The following is a 21,143-nucleotide window of genomic DNA, read 5'->3' as shown; positions in this document are numbered from 1 at the left end:
GCCCCACCGGGCCCCCTCCTCTCTCTTTACCTGACATTTGAGTCAAAGGTGTGAGGGGACCTGAGTGGTCACGTCCCCTAGGGTCGGGCAGGGGCCGTGGGGCAGACTGGACCCACACCCGCCCTCCTGGGCGCCACCCGCCCACCCTCCTGGCTTTCATCTAAGAGCCGCCCTGCCCACGGGTGAGTGTGAATCGGCTGAGAAATCTCTGCTTCAAACGTCCTGGCTGTTCTGACTCCTCTGGGCTCAGTTCCACCTCAGTGTCTCCCCTCCTCTGGGTATTTGCTTGGCTTCCTTCAGGGCGTCTTACTCTGAGCCTTTCTGTCTTTTTAAATCATCAGCTTCGTTTTCTTCATCGACTCACCTGAAATCTCACACCTGCCAATCCCATGCTTCAATGACAAAGCTCGTCTCCTACGAATAACGGGCCTTTCTTGGTGATTGAAACCTGAAGTCTCACTTGGCTGATCCAAGTGTCGCTTTATTTTGTAAACGTCTGTTAGCTCCTCTGCTACCGGCACGTCCTGTTACTTCCCAGCTGCGTGGGCCCCGCCGAGGTTCACCCTCGAACCCCAACAGGCACAGAGCTGTGTCCAGAGGCAGCGGAGGGAAAAGCCGCAGCCACAGCGAGACGAACAAGCCTCACGAGTCTGCGGCTTCAGAAATAAACAGCCCGACATGAGGGACTGGGTCCAACGAGCAGGAGGTGACGATTCTAGACGTGGCGGCTCCTGCCCCGGATCCCGGGGGTCAGGGCTGGGATTGGGGGGGAGGTGCGGGGTGGGGGGCTGGGAAGCGGGGGGCACCTGGCAGGTACAACGGCTGGACAGGTGTGCGGTTGGCGCTCCAACAGGAAGCGGGAGGTGCCCTCACCTGGGCTTTGAGGAGTGAAAATAAAGGGCCACTTGCCCAGGAGTGGGGGGGGCGGGGGGGGGGGGCCCAGGATGCAGGGGAGAGAGGGTGCCGCCCCTGGGACCCGCCTTACCAGGAGGTGGTGCCACTCAGGCTGAGGGGGCGGGGCAAGCCTGGGTCTGGGGTCCCGGTGGGCGGGGCCTGGAGGCTGGATCATGGAGGGGCGGGGCCTGGGGTCCCGGTGGGCGGGGCCTGGAGGCTGGATCATGGAGGGGCGGGGCCTGGGGTCCCGGTGGGCGGGGCCTGGAGGCTGGATCACGGAGGGGCGGGGCCTGGGGTCCCTGTGGGCGGGGCCTGGAGGCTGGATCATGGAGGGGCGGGGCCTGGGGTCCCGGTGGGCGGGGCCTGGAGGCTGGATCACGGAGGGGCGGGGCCGGGGGAGGACAGATTTCTGACAAAACCAGAGGCAGGGAAGCTGCTCTTCCGTGGCTCCCCTCCCCTGGCATCTGGTCACAGCCTCGCTGGTTGAAGCCAATTGGCAGCCAGAGAGCCCGGCCCACTGGGGGGCGGGGTGGGGGGGGGCAGCTGGTAGTTCCTCCCACACAGGGACCCACTGTGCCCTCAGTGTCGCCGTCAAACTGGACATCTGGGCCGGCCGGGTGGCTCAGTGGTTGAGCTCTGACCTGTGAACCAGGAGGTCCGGTTCGATCCCGTCAGGGCACAGGCCCGGGGCGCGGGCTCCATCCCCGGTGGGGGGCAGGCAGGAGGCGGGATCCGTGACTCTCATCACCGATGCTTCTCTCTCCTCTCCCCTCCCTTCCTCTCTGACATCAATAAAATACATTAACAAACAGACAAACCCTGGATCTGCAGACAGAGCTGCTGGCATGGCGGGGACACAGGGAGCCCCTGGAGGTGGGGGTGGGGGTCTGGGTGGGAGGGGACACAGGGAGCCCCTGGAGGTTGGGGGTCTGGGTGGGAGGGGACACAGGGAGCCCCTGGAGGAGGGGGTCTGGGTTAGGCCCGGACTGACACAGGGAGCCCCTGGAGGAGGGGGTCTGGGAAGGCCCGGACGGACACAGGGAGCCCCTGGAGGTGGGGGGTCTGGGTTAGGCCCGGACGGACACAGGGAGCCCCTGGAGGTTGGGGGTCTGGGTTAGGCCCGGACGGACACAGGGAGCCCCTGGAGGAGGGGGTCTGGGTTAGGCCCGGACTGACACAGGGAGCCCCTGAAGGTAGGGGTGGGGGTCTGGGTGGGAGGGGACACAGGGAGCCCCTGGAGGAGGGGGTCTGGGGAGGCCCGGACGGACACAGGGAGCCCCTGGAGGTGGGGGGTCTGGGTTAGGCCCGGATGGACACAGGGAGCCCCTGGAGGAGGGGGTCTGGGAAGGCCCGGACGGACACAGGGAGCCCCTGGAGGTGGGGGGTCTGGGAAGGCCCGGACGGACACAGGGAGCCCCTGGAGGTGGGGGGTCTGGGAAGGCCCGGACGGACACAGGGAGCCCCTGGAGGTGGGGGGTCTGGGAAGGCCCGGACGGACACAGGGAGCCCCTGGAGGTGGGGGGTCTGGGGAGGCCCAGAAGGACACAGGGAGCCCCTGGAGGTGGGGGGTCTGGGAAGGCCCGGACGGACACAGGGAGCCCCTCACCAGGATGGTGGTGACGATGAGCGTGCGGTTGGCCAGCGCGGCGCCGAGGCGGGGGGGCCGGCTCTCTGCTCGTGTCCCGCAGGTGGAGGCCGCGGTGGGGGTTCCAGGCGCCGATCTGCACGGACACACGGGAGGCTGAGCCCGGGCGGCCCTCGGCGGAGGAGGGGCCCCGCGACCCGGCCCCGAGCTCCGTCCGCAGCAGCATGGGCGCCTCGGGAGCTGCTGACATGGGAAAGAGAGACCAGGGACAGACGGACAGACGGACAGACGGACAGACAGACAGATGGACAGATGGACGGACGGACAGACAAGCAGCGACTGGACAGGGAACCTGAGCCTCTGAGGGGGAGGCTGGGAGGCCTTTTCGTTTTTATTTATTAAATTCATTGTTACTATTATTATGAATATGTTTTTATTGGTTTCAGAGAGGGAGGGAGAGAGAGAAACATCCATGAGGAGAGAGGCCCATGGATCCATCGGGGCCTCCTGCGCCCCCCACTGGGGATGAGCCCGCACCCGGGCGCCCTGACCTCCTGCTTCACACGTCGGTGCTCAGCCCCGAGCCCCGGGCCGGGCTGAACTTATTACTTTTAAGTGAAGAATTCTCTTCTTCCATGAGCATCAGCGTTTCTTCCAATAGGTGCTCAGCCCACCTGCCAGGCCCTGGTCTAGGCACTGGAGGCCACAGGCGTGAACAGAGAAAGAGAGGAAGAGAGAGGGGGAGAGGGAGAGAGGGGGGAGGGGGAGGGGGAGAAAGGGGGCCCCCCTTCCAGCTTGATCACCCCTAACCACCTCTGCCTGCTGACTTGATCACCCCTAACTGCCCCCCCCTGCCGGCCTGGTCGCCCTCCTCAGCCTGTTCGGTCGTCCGTTCGGCTGTTTCGGACGTGACGGCCCTGGCTCTTTCTATATAGATAACTAAATAGTTACATTTAAATTGCTCTAAGTAGTAACTAAACGGAACTTTAAGCTTTGAGAGATTGAGAATTACAACGGACCCAACCCTAAAACCAGATTCCACCATTAAAATACATGTAGGGCGTCTTCCCCCCCAAAATGAAGGAGGCAGAGCTGGTTCGCTCCGCGGAGCTCCTGTCTCCTTCACGGTGTCCCTCCAGCACCAGCCTCACTGGGCGGGGGGGGGGGGGGGGGGGGGGGGGGGGGGGGTGAGCCAACACTGAATTCTGGGTCACGGTGGTCACCCCTCCAAAGCTAAACGGGGAAGCCCCTGACTTCAGTCTAAACTCACTTTTTAATCCCGTGAGGAACGGGCCAGGGACACCCCGTCGGGTGATGCGAAGCCCGACATGAGCCGCGGCTCTACAAGCTCATGCGTTGCTGCTGACCCTGTGCCCTGAGAATGGCGTCAGCCTCCGTCCATGAGGCAGGAGGCCTGGGAGACGCCGGACGCCGCCCCCCGGACTGGGCTCGCGTGGACATGCGTCGGCCCTGCCTTCCGTTTCCTCCTGCGGCTCCGCCGTCGGGTTACCTTCTCGGTGCCTCCCTCCCCGAGACGGAGGATGTCCAGGTCGAAGTCCTTCCTCAGGCCGTCCGTCTTGTTGAAGGCGATGCGCCCGGTCAGGCCGTCCCACTGGGCCTGCGGGGAGGAGGGCGCGGTCATCACACTGCCCAGTCCCGACACCGTCACCCTGAAGTGCTCGCCACCCGCCAGGTCCTGCTCCAACTCGGTCACAGCCCGTGGCCGAGTCAGCGAGCCGAGCCGGTAGCTCGCACTCCGGTGACACAGCTCCTGGATCTGTCCTCTCACAGGCCAACCCCAGCCTGTAACGGGCCAACCCCACCGGCCGCCCCAGTGACCGCCCGGCAGTGCCCACAGCGAGCCCCACGTCTCTGAGGCCACAGGACCCACTTCCCACGGTCCGACTCCCGGGGAGCCCCCCTTATGTTTCTCTGTGAAACAGTGCAGCTCAGTGAGGCGAGCTCAGTGGTTAGGGTGCTTTTTGGGGTGACCTAGGCCTTCCAGCGTCACGTGGACATTCTGTCAGCTTCCCGGGCGGGCTGCGCTAGCAAAAGCGCTCGGTGGCTTAAGACATCCAGATCTGTTCTGTTTTGGAGCCAGAAGAACCTCCAAATCGGTATCACCGGGCGAATCCAGTGCCGGGGAGTGTCCCTGCGGGACTCAGGGAGCCGGCTCTCCCGCCTCCTCCTGCTCTGGCTGCCCTGGGCGGGGGGGGGGGGGGCGCTGCGTCCCTCCCGCATCTGCCTCTGGGCTCACATCCCCCCCCTGTGCCAGGGCCACCTCCCCCGGGGCTGCAGGGAGGGCGACAGTCCGGGAAAGTCTCCCACCTCCCAGCTCTTCGCTGACTCATCCACGCAGTCCTTCCTGCCCCTGAGGAGACATGTACAGGTTTGGGGGGTTTGGGGGTGTCTTTTGGGGGCTGCTGTTCAGTCTACCCCACGTACTAGCCTGTTTAAGAGCCCGCCTCCCGGCAGCCCGCCCGTCCCACGCACTCGGCGGCTCCGGTGGCTTCGTTCCACAGAACGCGGTGGACCCGCAGGCGCTGGGGCTTCGTCCTTACGTGATGTTGGGGGGCCCTGTCCAAGTGGGGTTCACTCACAGCGAGGGTGAGGGGAACTGGGCCCCCTGTGTACCCTGAGCTGTTTCTCTCCCTCCTGACTGACCGGAAGGCCTCGGAGCCTGTGAGACGGAGCGGAGAGCCAGGCGGTCTCACCGTGTCCCCGGCCGGGAGGGGGGTGCGGGGAGCAGGCGGTGGCCACGGGGCTGCGGTGTGAGGTCAGGCCGGCGCCCAACCTGCAGCTGGTCCCTCAGCTCCCACGTCCGCCCAGCAGGACCCCCGAGACGCACACGGCACCGGCACCGGCACACCGAGAGCGCTGACGTCGGCAGCACTGACTGCGCTCCTCCACCTCCCGTCCCGTCAGCTCCACGCAGCCTGTCCGAGCCTGGACTGCGGCTCCGTCCCCAGCACAACCTGGGGCTCTGTGGTTCCCCAGCAGAAGCACCTCCCGGGCCCGCGCCCGCCGCTCAGTCCGCACCCGCTCACGCTTGAGGTCGGGGCGCTGTTACAGCGGCAACAGGACGGGGCGCCTCCCGTTCTCGGGGCGATGGCTGACCTGCTGCCTCGGCTCACGGCTTCGCCTGGGAGCGGGCACTGGGCTCAGGGTGTCGCCTGGGAGTGGGCACTGGGCTCACGGTGTCTCCTGGGAGCGGGCACTGGGCTTAGGCATCTCCTGGGAGCGGGCACTGGGCTCATGGCATCTCCTGGGAGCGGGCACTGGGCTCAGGGTGTCGCCTGGGAGCGGGCACTGAGCTCACGGCATCTCCTGGGAGCGGGCACTGGGCTTAGGCATCTCCTGGGAGCGGGCACTGGGCTCATGGCATCTCCTGGGAGCGGGCACTGAGCTCACGGCATCTCCTGGGAGCGGGCACTGGGCTCAGGGCATCTCCTGGGAGCGGGCACTGGGCTCAGGGAATCTCCTGGGAGCGGGCACTGGGCTCACGGCATCTCCTGGGAGCGGGCACTGGGCTCAGGGCATCTCCTGGGAGCGGGCACTGGGCTCAGGGCATCTCCTGGGAGCGGGCACTGGGCTCAGGGCATCTCCTGGGAGCGGGCACTGGGCTCAGGGCATCTCCTGGGAGCGGGCACTGGGCTCAGGGCATCTCCTGGGAGCGGGCACTGGGCTCAGGGCATCTCCTGGGAGCGGGCACTGGGCTCAGGGCATCTCCTGGGAGCGGGCACTGGGCTCAGGGCATCTCCTGGGAGCGGGCACTGGGCTCAGGGCATCTCCTGGGAGCGGGCACTGGGCTCACGGCATCTCTTGGGAGCGGGCACTGGGCTCACGGCATCTCTTGGGAGCGGGCACTGTCTGACACAGCCTGTGGGAGTCTCGGTGCCTTAGGGGTCGGACCAAGTCTGTTTCGGGCGCCTCCTTCACGCTCCTCCTCACGCCCGGATCTGTTAGAAGGAGGGGTTCCCTTCACTACGTTCTGCAGGGTTTTCTGGAAGCTTTGCCTGAAGGCGCGTGTTCTTGCTGGGGCCGCGCTGAGAGCCACTGGGCGTGTTGTCCAGAGCTGACGGCCGGGAAAGTGCAGACTCGAAGGTTTACTCTCATGGCCCCGCTCAGGGCAGGGCCCCCGGCCAGGCAGGAGCTACTTCCGTGTCCACGGCGTCGCTGCGGGTCTGTGTGTCGTTTCATCCCTTCACTTAGGGCTCCAGTCAACGTGTCACCCCTCCTCTCTCTCCCCCCCCCCCCCCACCCCCCGCTCATCCCCGGGGCAAAAGGTCCTTCATTTCATTTCATTTCCCAGCTCCCCTCCTGCCTGAAACAGCTGCAGAGACTCCGTCTGCTTCTCACTGAACTCAGATCCGCTGTGACCTCCAAAGCCAGGTCCCCCCCAGTTACCGCATCTCCCTGCTCCCTGTCCCTGGAAGAGCCTTTCTGTCTGTTCTTTTTCTTTTGCAAACTCAGTGCTGATAAGCACTGATCAGTCACCAATGCAGATCGATCAGGTGAACAGCCAATGACGGGTCCCGGACGTGCTGCACAAGGAGCCCATCCCCCGGGACGAGGCGGGAACATCGCGTTCAGACGACGCTGCGCCCTGTTGGTTCTGGTCGCACTGGGCCGGCCGTGCAGCAGGAGGTGCCCAGGGGCAGTGACGGGGACGTGGCTGAGAGGATGCTGAGAGTCTTGTCCCTGTTCGGGAAACGCTTTCACTTCAACTCCGCCTCAGACCTCTCTCTCTCTCTCTCTCACCCTCACCCTCTCTCTTTCTCTCTCTCTCTCTCTCTCTCTATATATATATATATATTGATTTCAGGGAGGAAGGGAGAGGGAGAGAGAGATAGAAACATCAGTGATGAGAGAGAATCATGGACCGCCTGCCTCCTGCACGCCCCCCACTGGAGACCGAGCCCACAACCCGGGCCTGTGCCCTGGCTGGACATGGAACCGTGACCTCCTGGTTCGTAGGTTGATGCTCAGCCCCTGAGCCACGCCGGCCGCTGGGCACGGCTTCTTTTCTCCCATCACATACGTCTGACGGCCAAGAGACGGAAAATGGGCGGCTCCGTCCCGTTTCCCGACTCGGCGTTCCCAGCGGCCGGCGCCGGAAGGACAGGCTCTGCTGTTGGGAGGAGCGTGTGCTCTGAAGCAGACACGGCCTCTTAGGAACAATAGTATCTTCATGGATCTGCTGGAAACTGTGCTCTTTTTCTGTTAAAATGTGATAAATAGGAGGCTCATGGCAACCCCCACATTCACTCCGTTAGGGTTAGAACAGGCGCGTGGGAAACCAGTGCTCAGTGACGATTCCACGTTTACGGAAACTCCACAACCTGAAGGTAAAGGATGAGACGAGCTGCGTGGCCGTGCGTGGCCGTGGCGGCCGCTGTCTGGCAGGTGGTTCCCAGGGAAACATCTCAGCCCAGAGCCCGGGGAGGCCCTGCCGTAGGAAAGGGTCTCGGAGCCTCTCAGCGCCTCTGTGTGCCCCGAAGAAACAGGCCCCCCCCCCCCTATGGTTCTGGTGCCACACCGACCTCCAAGGCCCCCCGGTGCCTCTGGGAATCGACCCCGGCCCGGCCCCACCCAAGGTGCCTTCGTTCCGGTTCTTTCTGGTTCTGTGTTTGTACGTTTGGGGCTCCCCGTGTCCCCTCCACGGGGCACTGTGTGCGTTCCAGCCCCGCCCGAGCCTCCAGCCGTGTGCTTCCTCCGAGCGAGGCCTCCTCAGCGTCCCGGGCAGAGCCGTGGCCTCCACGTGCCTTCTCTGCTCCCCACCCTCTTCCCCAGCTGCTCTACCTGCATGGATGTGCTGAGCGCACGACAAGGAACAGGGATTTCTGGGTAAAATCGTCCATAAAAACATAGAGTCCCTGCTGCCGCCGAGTCTGGAAGATGCAAAAGCGATCTCACCGAGGGTGAGATTATTCTGAGGAAAGACGAGCCCGTCTCGGTTAACCTCCGGGGTGGAGACTGTGTGGCTCCACCTGGGTGACGGCCCTGTTTGCCGCCCTCGGTCCCTGGGGCAGGGCCCCCTGCAGGTGGCAGCTCCCGTGGTCCCGGGGCACCCGTCCACCTCACCGGCCACCCATCTCCTTCCAGAGGAGAAGATGCTGAGTGAACATCTCTGAGCATCGCTGCCTGTCCCTCCCTCCGTCTGGTTTGGAAATTGGCCCGAATCCCCAGCAGGTGCTGCCTCAGCACCCACCTCACTGAGCACAGACACCGCACTCCCGAGGGTGAGCCAGACGCGCCCGGTGAGGCAGCGAGGAGGGACCTGGAGAGCGTCACGCTGAGCAAACGAGCCAGTCAGAGAAAGACAAGCGTCACAGGAGCTCACCACACGTGGAATCCAGGGAACAAGACCAGCTGACAAACAAAATAGAGCCAGAGACACTGAAACCCGCCATAGACGGACGAATCTCAGAGGGAAGGTGGGGGATTAACCAAAGACCTCGTATGAATATGTGCTGAACCCATGGACACAGACAATAGTGGGGTGAGGGCCGGGGGCGGGGGCGAGAGTGGGGAGGAGGGTCAGGGGGGAGAAGGGAGACACCTGTAATAATTTCAGCAATAAAGGTAAATTAAACACTCACACCTACATTATGCCGACAGCAGGAATGAAAAGCACTTGCATAATTTAGCTGGTCAGCTGGGCCACGGAGGAGTCAGCATGTTGCCCCTTATGTGTGAAACACGAACCCTGTCAGGCTGAACATGGATTCGGAACGACCGCCTAAAGCTCAGCTCACCTTCCCCAGAGAGAACCTCATTCACTGTCTTTATTTTCAAAGTGTGTCACTGGCAAACCCTGTGGCTAGAGTGTGAGCACGTGAGGGCAACTGGATCCGTGGCAGGACGTGTGGCCTGGTGCAAACCGCCGTTTCCGTTTCTAATAACGGCCAGACGCAAAGCAGACACGGAACTCATCGCACGGAGCAAACGTAATCCAGGCTCCAAATTAGGTCGACAGCGATCACATGTACCGTCTCCATTGTTCCTTCGAAACGAAACCCCTTGCAGGAGCTGACGGTGACCGTACAGATATTTAAACATTTGACCCTGACCACACTCACCTCCTCTACTGACTCAGAAACGTGTTTACTTTTCAACTCTCTGCTGCGAAGATTTTAATCCCAGACGCTCTCACTGCCTGAGAATGCTGCCACACGCCTGCCGGACGGTGGGTCAGAAAATTCACTTGCAAAGGGGTGGACTGTTTAGAAAGGATTTTAAAAAAGAGGCTTCCTTAAGGGCATTGCCCTTCCTCCTGTTCGTCCTGAGATGTAAACTTTCAAGTTCTATTTACCATGGAACCAACGAAAGAACGAGTAGAAAACTTACAACATTTATACCCAGAAGGTCAGCTCCAGCGCTGGTGCCGGCACCGCCTCAGGCCACGGTGCCCACGTGGTGGGAGGGAGGGAGGGGCCGTCAGATCAGCTCGTTTGCACCCCAAGATCAGCTCTTCCTCCTCAGCCCGAGGCCAAGGGAATTTCCTTTGGATTTTGAAGGCTTTCCAAGGCCAGAACCCCCTTCGGGCTGTGAACACGCATGGAAGGAATGGCCTCCGAGCACCTGCTGAGTCCTCGTGAGGAGGCACTCGCTGACTTAGCTCGTTCTCATTTTGCCGACACTTTATCAGGGAATGACCAACAGGGGGATCGGGAGATGAAGGCTCCTTGGGGGAAATGGTGAAGAGGAAAGAAAACGGAGCAAGAACTTTATGGATCTTAAAAGTCTGACCCCACTTGGCTCTGGGCCCTGAAGGAGTTAACGGGGCCGTTCACTGAGGTGATAAATTGTGTTTTGTTTTGTTTCGTTGTTGTTAATCCTCATCCAAGGATATTTTTCCACTGATGTTTAGAGAAAGTGGGAGGGAGGGGGAGAGACGGAGAGAGAGACGTCCATGTGAGAGAGACACATGGCTTGGTTGCCTCCTGCTCGCACCAGACGGGGCCGGGGATGGAGCCTGCAACCCAGGTATGTGCCCTTGACCAGAATTGGTCCTCGGGCCGATGCTCTAGCCACTGAGCCAAACCGACGAGGACTATTTTACTTGTGTTTAAATATATTTTTATTATTGATTTCAGAGAGGGAGGGAGGGAGAGAGAGAGAAACATCTATGAGAGAGAATCATGGACTGGCTGCCTCCTGCACACCCCACACTGGTGATCAAGCCCGCAACCTGGGCTTGTGCCCTGACTTGGAATTGAACTGTGACCTCCTGGCTCATAGGCCGACGCTCAACCACTGAGCCGCACTGGCCGGGGCTATTTTATTTGTTTGTAATTAACGGCGGCCCGTCCTGTGGCTGTTGTAAGTGGACGCCTGCACAGTGACCGTCTCGCACCCCCAGAGTGAGGCCCAGCGACACACCCCGAGGCTCACCCTCCATCCAAGCAAGGTGATCGCCGGCAGTCTCCAGTCTTAGGCCAGTTCCCAGGGAAGCTAATTCAAAACAAGGCTAAAGTCTTCATCATAACGGGGAGAAAATAAACATTAAGCAAAGGAGGAAGCGATAAACATGACCTTTAGGCCACATAACTCCCTCAGAGTCAGCTATTCCGGGAGCTGAAATGATGCATTTACCACACGCTCAGCTGTTCAATCTATAATTATTTTAACAATCATGTGTGTTGTTTATAACCATTATCTGGCAATAACAGCTTGCATGGATCACTGCATAATTTAAAGATATAATAGCTTTTCTTGCCAATATTTGATTTCCAACTCCACTTCTGCTGGCTGCGTTTCATTCTTTTGCATCTGCTGACTTTAACTGTTTCTATGCTGAGCTCACTGGGGAAGCGTGTTACTTCCTCGGGGTTTGTCTCAGACCATGCACCTGGCTGCTTTCTGTGCATAAACCCTTTTGCTTCTGTGCTGGTTCGTGGGGTGACCTGTTTGTCCAAATGTAACGAATTGGGTTCTGAATTTGCAAGTCAACTACGTGGGCGAGAACACCCACCTGAGACCCAGCGGGTGGGCGAGGGTGGAGGTGATGTGAGCGGTGAAGCCTGGAATCAGAGCACCCAGTCTGGAACGACTCAGTTACTTGGGCCGCATTGATCAGATTATGGCCTTCATAGCTGATCAATATGCTCCTTGTCCACGAAGATAAAACTTTGGATCCCACATGGGTTTAATTTATATCTTTCTCTAGTTAGCCTGGTTGGATGGGGGCCGCCCCGGGCACTGAGGGGAGGACCTGAGAAACCCACTCTTTGTTCTGAACACGAGAAGGCGCTGAGCTGAGGGGGGTGACGGGAGGTGGGAGGGGCCAGGTGTGGTGCTGGGCGAGGGATGCAGAACGAGAGACACCCGTGGGCGCTCGTCCAAGAGGGGGCTCTTCACCCGGCCGCGTGGCTCAGGGGTTGAGCCTCGACCTAGGAACCAGGAGGTCGCGGTTCAATTCCCGGTCAGGGCACAGGCCCGGGTGGCCACTCGATCCCCAGTGGGGGGCGTGCAGGAGGCGGCCGGTCCAGGATTCTCTCTCATCATTGATGTTTCTATCTCCCTCTCTCTCTCCCTGCCTCTCTCTCTAAATATCAATAAAAATATATTTAAACCAACAACAACAACAAAGAGGGGCCGCTTCCCTGATTCCCGGCCGGATCCAATGTTGTTGTTAACGGGAGGATCAGGAGTCCCGGCCAGGTCCCCGCTGTGGCCGCGGGCAGCGCGCTCCGCGGGTCAAGGACATGAGGTCGCGTCAGAGCCGACCTGTCTGCATTTTTTCACCCGAATCCCGTCTGTTCACGGCCGCCCAACGCTGACCCACGAAGCACAAGCCCAGTCGAATACGAAGCAGACAGAAGGGCCTCCGGGGATTTTACCTTTTACTCTCCGCTTTTTAAAAGTTGGAATTTAAATGTCCTGTTTACATATTCAAACGCATCATCTTCACGCCATCGAAACAGAGCCAGTAAATCACCTTCCACAGCAGAGCCCAGGCAGACGCTGCGTCTGTGCCGTCGTCTCAGGGCCTCTCATGCCGTGGCATTTGGAGACAATTTCTCGCTCCTGATGGGCAAGTTGTCTCGGTCCAGAGGAATTAGGAACTAGTTACATAGCTTTTAGGTCCCCGAGAGGCATCAAGAGTTTGCGAGATTCTAGGTCCTGGGGTTCAGTTCAACAAGTGCCTTTTTTTTTTGTTTTGTTTTGTTAATCCTCACCCAGGATATTTTTCCCATTGATTTCAGAGAGAGAGGAAGGGAAGGGAGTGAAGGGGAGGGGGGAGGAGAGAGAAACATCGATGTGAGAGACACAGAAAGGTCCTTTCGTTCAGCCTGGCACAAGCCCAGGCTCAGGGGACCCCTGGGTGATGGGCTGCATGGGGGCGGCCTCAGTCCCTTCAGGGATGGACAGCCACTCACCAGGCGCGGAGCAGCACTTTGGGGGCTTGTCAGCGCGGAGGGCCAGCGGCCACGTGGAGCGTAGGGAGAGGGGTAGCGGCCGCTGGGGCCATGTGGAGCGGGGGGAGGGGGGTAGTGGCCGCTGGGGCCACGTGGAGTGCGGGGAGGGGGGGTAGTGGCGGCTGGGGCCACGTGGAGTGCGGGAGGGTGAATGCTTCGATCAGGTGGCGCCCGGACATCTCAGTAACACACGGGACACCTCCTGGTGGTTCTGGACGCCCTTGACCAGCGACATCCCCAGGAGCCGGGCGCATGCGAAGGCCCACCCCCCATGGACCCTGGACCCGGCTGAGCTGCAGAAGGAATGGGCACTTGCCTCTCTGATCAGGTTCATGAATCTGGGTCCCAGGCGCCAGGGCTTGTGTCGGTGGCACTGCAGGGAGCTGACGGCCAGCTGGGCGGCCCGGTGGGCGGCGACGGCCACCACGTGCACAGCGTCATACATCAGCGCCACCGCGGCCTGCGGGAGACACACAGCGCGCGCTCAGTCCCCTGCACGACTCCCTTCACGCGCGGGACCCGAGCTTGCGGGGGGAAGGGGGTGCTGGCGAGGGAGCAGGGGTGGGAGGGTGAGTGTGCTGAGCAGCAGGAGGTGGGGAGGAGCACCCCACACCCAGGGTGGGGAGGCAGCACAGACATCACGTCCTCACAGCCTCGCACGCCAGGAACCGGGCAGCAGCGGTGGTGAGGGCTCTGAGGCCGGCCCACGGTGAGTCCCAGCGAGTAGTTGCCCGCTTTTGAGTGAGAACAAGGGGTCGGAGAAGGGCCGTGTGTGGAGGAATCACACCTGGGGTCGCCCTGTTGGACAGGGTTCCACCGGTCCCGGCGAGGCCCACCGTGGTCTCCACGAGGAGCCAAGCCCCGTGTCCCTGTAAACACGTGGATTCTACCTCCAAGTCTCAGATGCCTTTTTCCTTCTCTTATTGACGAGCTGGCAAACAGCAGGTGTCAGCGACTGGAATAGATCGCGTGCCAGAGGCTCTGTGGGGCGGCTGGCCTACCTGGAGGCAGCCCTGGGCGTGTCGTACAGATTCCAGACGAGCACGGAGGGTCCGAGGGGTAAAGGGTAGCGGGTGCTTCGGGAACAGAGCCAGGACTCAGAGCTGGGCTTTGCTTAGCCCAAAAGGCCTTGCCATCTCCACCGAATCTCCATGACCATCGTGTTTCATCACAGGATGAGCCAGGGACACTGAAGACGGCTTCTCTGGGAGCCAGGCCCCCAGCAGGTGCCCCAGGTGAGGCAGGGCTGCCAACAACGTCCTATTCGGATGCACCTGAGGGGCCGGAAGGCGGGGCCGCTGAGGTGTGGGGCGTCCACGACCCTGTGCGGCATCGGTCAGACGGGACTTGGCTCTCAACCAGAGGAAGACCCGGCGGAGAACGGCCCCCATCCCGTCCATCCAACGCCAACGCCAATGCCAACGCTGAGCCAGTCCAAGCCAGTCCGAGAGACACCCACACGTGGTGAAGGGATGACGGAGAAAGGATGATGGGTATGTTCTCTTCTAACCTCAATGCCTTTTTAAATAACGAGTTTGACTATTTTTGAACGTCATTGACTCAGTAACACTTTTCTTACTTCACTCAGTTTTAACCCTATTTTTTAACGTTCATGTTTTTTCCTTAATGAAGTCCCTGGGTCTTACGTCCAGCGCCAAGATGTTCGCACCGGGACTGGGCTTCTTACTTTCAGATTTGAATGTGGTGACACTTATGACAATATTCTTTGCAGGTATTTTTAGTTCCTGGGATTTTAATAAGTGATTCATAGTTTAACATGTTAAAGAGGAAAAGAGATCAGTAGACGGGGAGCAAAAACACATGGGTTTTCAACTTTTAAACATCGAATATATTCATACGGGCATCGGTGCATGTGTGTGCTGCACGCAAAGATGACGGTAAGGCTGCAGGGAAGTTCACCCTGAGGGACGGGGGACATGCATGTAATTCCAGGGACGGCAATTCCATGACAGTGATGGCATTCCTTCAATATTAATCGTGATCCGTCTACGGGAAATTCTCAAAATAATACGATTACTTTAGCATAATCTCTGTCTTCATGAAACAGGCCTATTTCTTACTTATACGCCCATTTATTTCTTTAAACGTTTATGAAACGACTTCAGGGCGACAGGAAGATTTCTCCGTTGACGTCATGAGTCTTAGCAGAAACTCACTCCTGCGTCTGCTCAGTTCAGCGATGCCTTTATCAGACGCGTGTTACTGACGGTCTGCTTTGGGCCAGCGCTCCCAACGCCATGTATTGAAGAGACTGTCTTCCCCGTTGTAGATTCCTGCCTCCGTTATCAGAGAGTAATTGTCCATATAAGTGAGGGTTCCCGTCTGGCTCTCTCTCTGTTCTGTTGCATTGATCAGTTTTTATGCCGGCACCACACTGGGTGGTTCATTTACTTTGAAATCAGGGAGCGTGACGCCTCCGACTTTGTTCTTTTTCAAGGCTGCTTTTGCTGTTCAGGGTCTTTTATAAAATTTGTCATTATTTCTTTCTAGTTCTGTGAAAAAATGCCACTGGTATTTTCATAGGGATTGCATTGAATCTGTAGATTGCTTTGAACATTTCAGATAAAATGTTCAGATTCATAACATTTTAATGCTATGCATTCTTTCAATCCATGACTATGGTATACCCTTCCATTTATTTGTCTTTTTTCAACTTCTTTCACCAATGTCCGATAGTTTTCAGAGTACAGGTCTCTCACCTTCTTGATTAATTTTATTCTAGGTATTTTATTCTTTCTGATGCACTTGTAAATGGAACTTCTTCATTTCTCTTTCTGGCAATTTGCTGTTAGTGTACAGCAATGCGACGTATTTCTGAACGTAATTTTTGTATCCCGCAATTTTACTGAATGTATTAGTTCTAGTAGCTTTTTGGTGGAGTCTTTGGGGTTTAATAGATATAACATCATGTTACCTGCAAATAAGGACAGTTTTGCTTTTTCCTTTCCAGCCTGGATGCTTGTACTTCTTCTCGTTGTCTGACGGCTGAGGTCAGGACGTCCAGTTCTATGTTGAATAATAACAGCAACAGTGGGCATCCTTGTCTTAGAGGAAAAGATTTCAGTTGTCACCACTGAGGAAAAGATTAGCTCTGGGTTTGTCACATGTGGCCTCATTGTGTTGAGGTGTGTTCCCTCTGTACCCACTTTGTTGAGAGTTTTTTTTTTCATAAAAGGATGTTGAATTTTGTCAAAAAATTTTTCTGCATCTATTGAGAGGATCACATGATTTTTATTCTTTCTCTCTTAGGTGAGACCGTAGTCACCAGCTCTAGGCAGAATGGGTCCCTCCACCCACTGAGCTGGGCACCGGCTCTGCCACCCACTGGGCTGGGCACCGGCTCTCCACCCACTGGGCTGGGCACCGGCTCTCCACCCACTGAGCTGGGCACCGGCTCTCCACCCCCTGGGCTGGGCACCGGCTCTCCACCCCCTGGGCTGGGCACCGGCTCTCCACCCACTGGGCTGGGCACCGGCTCTGCCATGCACCCCCCGCAGGACAGCGCCTGCCCAGGTCATGGCAGGGGTCCCCAAGGGCCTCACACCCGACCTGCTTCCGTGGGGCCTGCGTGGCTCAGCCTCTCGCCTGTGGTTCCCTCATCGATGGACACACTGTCTGTAGCTCAGCACAACGACCACGCACCCCTCCTGTGGGTCAGTCAGCCACGCCCGTGACGAGGACTCGGGTTTGCCGTAAACTGCTCCTGCCTTTGCTCTCAGTGGTGCCCCCGAGTGCAGGTGACAGTGATGGGAGCTCTCGCCTTGTGACGGGGGTGAGGGGTTGGGGGGGGGGGTGCACAGAGGGTCTTAAAACATATTCGAACTCATTGGAGTTAGCAACCGGACAGAAGAGAAAAGCAGCACGTGCCTCCCGCACCCTCGCCCCCGCCACCCCCTGCAGAGCCCGTCTCCCCGACACTCCCTCCGCTCCGTCCTCCGCGGCCTCAGGCCCCCCAGGCGCCCGGAGCGAAGGGCTGGCCAGTCTCCCGCAGGCCCCTCTCGCCGGGAAGCTGGCCGAGGAGCAGCCAGGGGCCACCCAGAGCCACCGTCCCTTCGTTTCTCCTTTAATTTGTTCCTCATCAAAACAAGTAGAAAAAGAAAAAACATCCCGAGTTAATTTCTCTGCGCTGATGTCCTCGTTGTCGGTAAATTGCGTCCTGGAGGCAAGCGTGTGTGTCCCGACGACGGGAACAGGAGCGAGACACTCGCCAGTTTGAAACGCTATCGCCTGCCTGGGCCCTGCTCTCTCTTCTCCCCGAGATGAAACTGCTCCTGCGCCGAAGGCTGCTTCACAGAGGACGTGCTGCTATTTCCTGTCTCAGGGAGTCCCCTTGGAGGGCTCGCCGAGGCTGGTGACAACGAAAGACAGATGATGTCAGCGCGGCTCAGACACGGACACGCCGCTCCATCTCTGCTCAGCAGAGGCGCTCCGTGCGGGCGGGGGGCGGGCGGGCGCCTGCTGCTCCGGGGGCACCGTACCCTACGGGGCTCGGAGTGACTGGGGGGGAGGGGGGCCATGTGGGGGGCGGGAGGGGGGAAGGGGGGCCATGTGGGGGGCGGGGGGGGGAAGGGGACCATGTGGGGGGCGGGGAGCGTGTGCACAGCCACCACGTGTGACCCCGCTCTGCCCGCTGAGCGTCCTCGCCCGGGATGGGGAGGTGGGCAGAAGCCAGGAGGCCCTGGTCCTGCTGGACCTTCCCAGGCGGCTCCCTCCCGCCCGCTCCTCCAGGTCACTCCAGCGCGAACTCTCCGCCCCTGGTGTCCGCTTGGTCCCCATTGGCCGACAGTGGCCGGTGGCAGCGACGCTTTTAGCTGTTTTTTATCCGAGACCAGTACAGTCAGAAAACCCCAAACAGCAGTTATTTGTTTGTTTATTTATTAATCCTCACCCGAGGACATTTTCCCATTGAGTTTTAGAGACAGGGAGAGAGTAAAAGAGAGAAGCATCAATATGAGAGAGACACATCGATTGGTTGCCTCCTGCACACGCCCTGACCAGGGCCCAAGCCGGGGAGGAGCCTGCAACCCAGTCATGTGCCCTTGACCAGAATCGAACCCGGGACCCTTCTGTCCGAAGGCCCACGCTCTACCCACTGCGCCACACGGGCCAGGGCCCAGACAGCAGTGTTTGACACACTGGGCTCCTTCTCCTCCCTCCTACAAGCCAGGGCACCGGCCATCCCACCTTCTCCCGCGGCCGAAGGCACCGGGACTCTCAGCCGAGCCCCTCGGGAACTCAGACCCGCCCCCGGGGCCGACCGCAGGCTCCTTACCGTCATCACGCCGCCCAGCAGGCCGGGCGCGGGCGGGGCCTGCAGCCTCTCCAGGGCCCACTTCTCCACCACGGACGACACGCGGGGGCTGTCGGCCTGGAGCAGCCGGAAGCCGGTCATGTTGACCCCGCTGTGCCTGTAGGGCCCCAGGTCCAGGGCCGACATGTCCTGTGGGCGGAGGACAAGGGGTCAGCGTGACCCGGCTGCACGGTCAGGGACACATCGCAACCGCCAGGCTCCAGCGAAACGGCGCCCGCGGCCCCTCTGCTTCCACGCGGCGCCCCCGGGCAGGAAGCTGCTCTGTCCCGTCCGTTGTCCGCAGCCCGAGGGCAGGGCAACCCGCGGGAGCTGCTGCCGGTAGCCCGCAGGCGCCTGGGCGGCCTGGGAGACTCTGAGAAGCCGGGGCTCGGCTTCCAGGATCCTCCCCGGGGACTGGCAGGGTCTTTGTGTCCTTTTGGATCAATACCTTGTCTTATTCTATTGAAAAGATTAAAAAAAAATTTAAATTGATTTCAGAGAGGAAGGGAGAGGGAGAGTCATGGACCGGCCGCCCCCTGCACGCCCCGCACTGGGGATCGAGCCCACAACCCGGGCCTGTGCCCTGACCGGGAATCGAGCCCTGACCTCCTGGTTCTTAGGTCGGTGCTCAGCCATGAGCCACGCCGGCCGGCAATGCCTTTATTTTATCAGGCAGCTGGGGTCTGAGGCACGTGGTCCCCAGGAAAGACCATCTCACCTCCCACATCTTCAAAGGAGGGAGATTGGAAACTGCCCAGCATTGGACAGGAAGTTCCCTCCGCGGGAAGGACACCAACCCCCGCGTCCCACAGCGAGGGCGGGACGGTGCTCACAGCACCAGCTTGGAGGAGGAACAAAAGATCCCCCTCTTCAGGGAGAACAGAAGCTCCCCTGCACCTGCGGGAGCACCTGCGTGTGTGTGAGTGTGTTTGTGTGCGTGTGTGTGCGTGTGCGGTGTGTGCGCGTGTGTGTGAGTGTGTGTGCGCGCATGTGTGTGAGTGTGTGTGTGCGCGCGCGTGTGTGAGTGTATGTGTGCGTGTGTGTATGTGTGTGTGCGCGTGCGTGCCTGTGTGTGTGTGTGTGCGTGTGCGGGTGTGTGTATGTGTGAGTGTGTGTACGTGCGTGCGTGTGTGCGTGTGTGTGCGGGTGTGTGTATGTGTGAGTGTGTATGTGTGCGTGTGCGGGTGTGTGTATGTGCGGGTGTGTGTGCGTGCGTGCGTTCGTGTGTGTGTGCGTTCGTGTGTGTGTGCGTGTGTGTGTGCGCGCGCGCGCGTGTGTGTGTGCGTGTGCATGTGTGTGTGCGTGTGTGCGTGTGTGCAGGAGGGGTGTCTTCACAGGAGAACCCGCTCCCCCCCAGCAAGGTCTCAGGAAAAGAGCGCCCCCCATGTTTTCCATCACAGACGAGGCTGAGCCAAACTGGACGTGCATGAGTGGATTCACATTTAAAATAGACACAGGTGGTAACCTCACCTTTTCTATAAAAAGGCCAGGCTGTGAACGGTGTGATTAAAAACACATAACCCGTTTAAGGCTAAACCAACCTTTCAAAGTGTCATTGCACAGAAAAAGCTTCCGTAAAAGCCCTAACAATGGGCTCAGGGGCTGAGCGTCGGCCTGCGGACTGCGGGTCCCGGCTGCAAATCCAGTCCAGGGCACATGCCCGGCTGCGGGCTCGATCCCCAGCGAGGGGCGCGCAGGAGGCAGCCGACCAGTGGTTCTCTCATCATGGATGTTTCTCTCTCTCTCCCTCTCCCTTCCTCTCTGAAATCAATAAAAAATAGTCTATTTAAGAAAAGCCCTACTGTGACGTCACTGGGTGAGGAAGGCAGCCCGTTGTCCGAGGTGAGGGGGCCACGGGCAGGAGTCGCGTGGGAGCCCTGAGGCTGCGCAGGAGGGAGTCTGACGGGCTCTCACCCGCTGCCCTTCCCCAGGGAACCCGGAGCAGAGGCCAGAGCTCCGAGAGCTCAGCGCCGCGCCCAGCTCAGGGTCAGGACAGGTGCTCTGCCCTCGCTCTGCCCTCGCGCTGCCCCTTCTCTCCCCTGCGCCGCGGGGCGCCCTCTAAGCTTTGTTAACGCTCACGGGAAGAACGGCGAGAGCGAAAGCAAAGCTGGGCGGCACCCAGACCAACCAAGGGAAGACGCTGAAATCAGCAAATTTAAATTTAAATCCCAGGAACGAGCGATTCCTTTATCACACTCAGTAAACGGCAGGAGCTCCTGCAGCCAGAGGAGGGACGGAAACTTCCAGAGCCTACGGGTCCCTCGTGGTGCAGCAGCCCCCGGACGCAGGGAGCTAAGAGGAACCCACCGAATGTGGGGCGGTCAGGCTGGCCTGCGACCCAGCTTCTGCGCCGGGAGAGGGCGGGGATCCAAGGCCTGGTCTTCAACGTCCTTGGAGTGAGGACGAAAACCGAGACCTGAGGACACCTGTCCGTTCCCCAGGGGTCTCCCCGGAAAACCAGCCTCCCGAGGTCCCCTCGCTCCTCCTCCTTCTCACGTCTCGGCAGAACCGGAGCTTCGGGGCGCGTCCTGCTGGGGTCGCTGGGACATCCTGGGGCAGGTGGCTGGCCGCCGGGAGCAAACCCAGGGGCCCTGGCGGTGGGGGGGCTGCGTGTGAGCAGCCACACGGTTCTAAGGTCCCTGACTCTCCGACCGAGGAAGTGGCTGCGATGCCAACGGGGAGGGACGCCCACGGGACCAGAAACGTGGACTCAGAACCTCCGCCCAAGCCCAGAGCGGTCACGTGACAGCTCCCCCGCTGCCCTCTGCACCCTCTGGCCTCCGTCACACCCGAGCCAGGACCTGTGTGTGACGCTGCCTGGTCCTGGTTCCGAATCCCTTATTTCCCCGCCTGCCAGCCCACTCGCCAGGCGTCCTGGGCAGATGGCACCCTTACCGACCCCCCAGCGTCCGAGGAGATCGCAGTCAGC

General features: G+C 59.9%; 1 protein-coding gene across 1 annotated transcript in view; it reads right to left on the bottom strand.

The window, feature by feature from the left end:
- The window catches only part of GRIK1 (glutamate ionotropic receptor kainate type subunit 1), a 120,952-nt gene that overhangs the window by 35,938 nt on the left and 63,871 nt on the right, over positions 1 to 21,143 (bottom strand). The window contains 5 exon segments of the mRNA XM_070403807.1: positions 2,501 to 2,569; positions 2,571 to 2,615; positions 3,990 to 4,097; positions 13,220 to 13,363; positions 18,197 to 18,364. Coding sequence (XP_070259908.1) covers positions 2,501 to 2,569; positions 2,571 to 2,615; positions 3,990 to 4,097; positions 13,220 to 13,363; positions 18,197 to 18,364 — 534 coding nt within the window.

Source organism: Myotis yumanensis, unplaced genomic scaffold (genome assembly GCF_028538775.1).
Source record: "Myotis yumanensis isolate MYYU_CA2020_CCGP unplaced genomic scaffold, mMyoYum1.0.hap1 SCAF_2, whole genome shotgun sequence".
Classification (NCBI taxonomy): Eukaryota; Metazoa; Chordata; class Mammalia; order Chiroptera; family Vespertilionidae; genus Myotis; species Myotis yumanensis.
The sequence above is the reverse complement of the archived record's forward strand: the minus strand, read 5'-3'. Positions and strand labels throughout refer to the sequence as shown.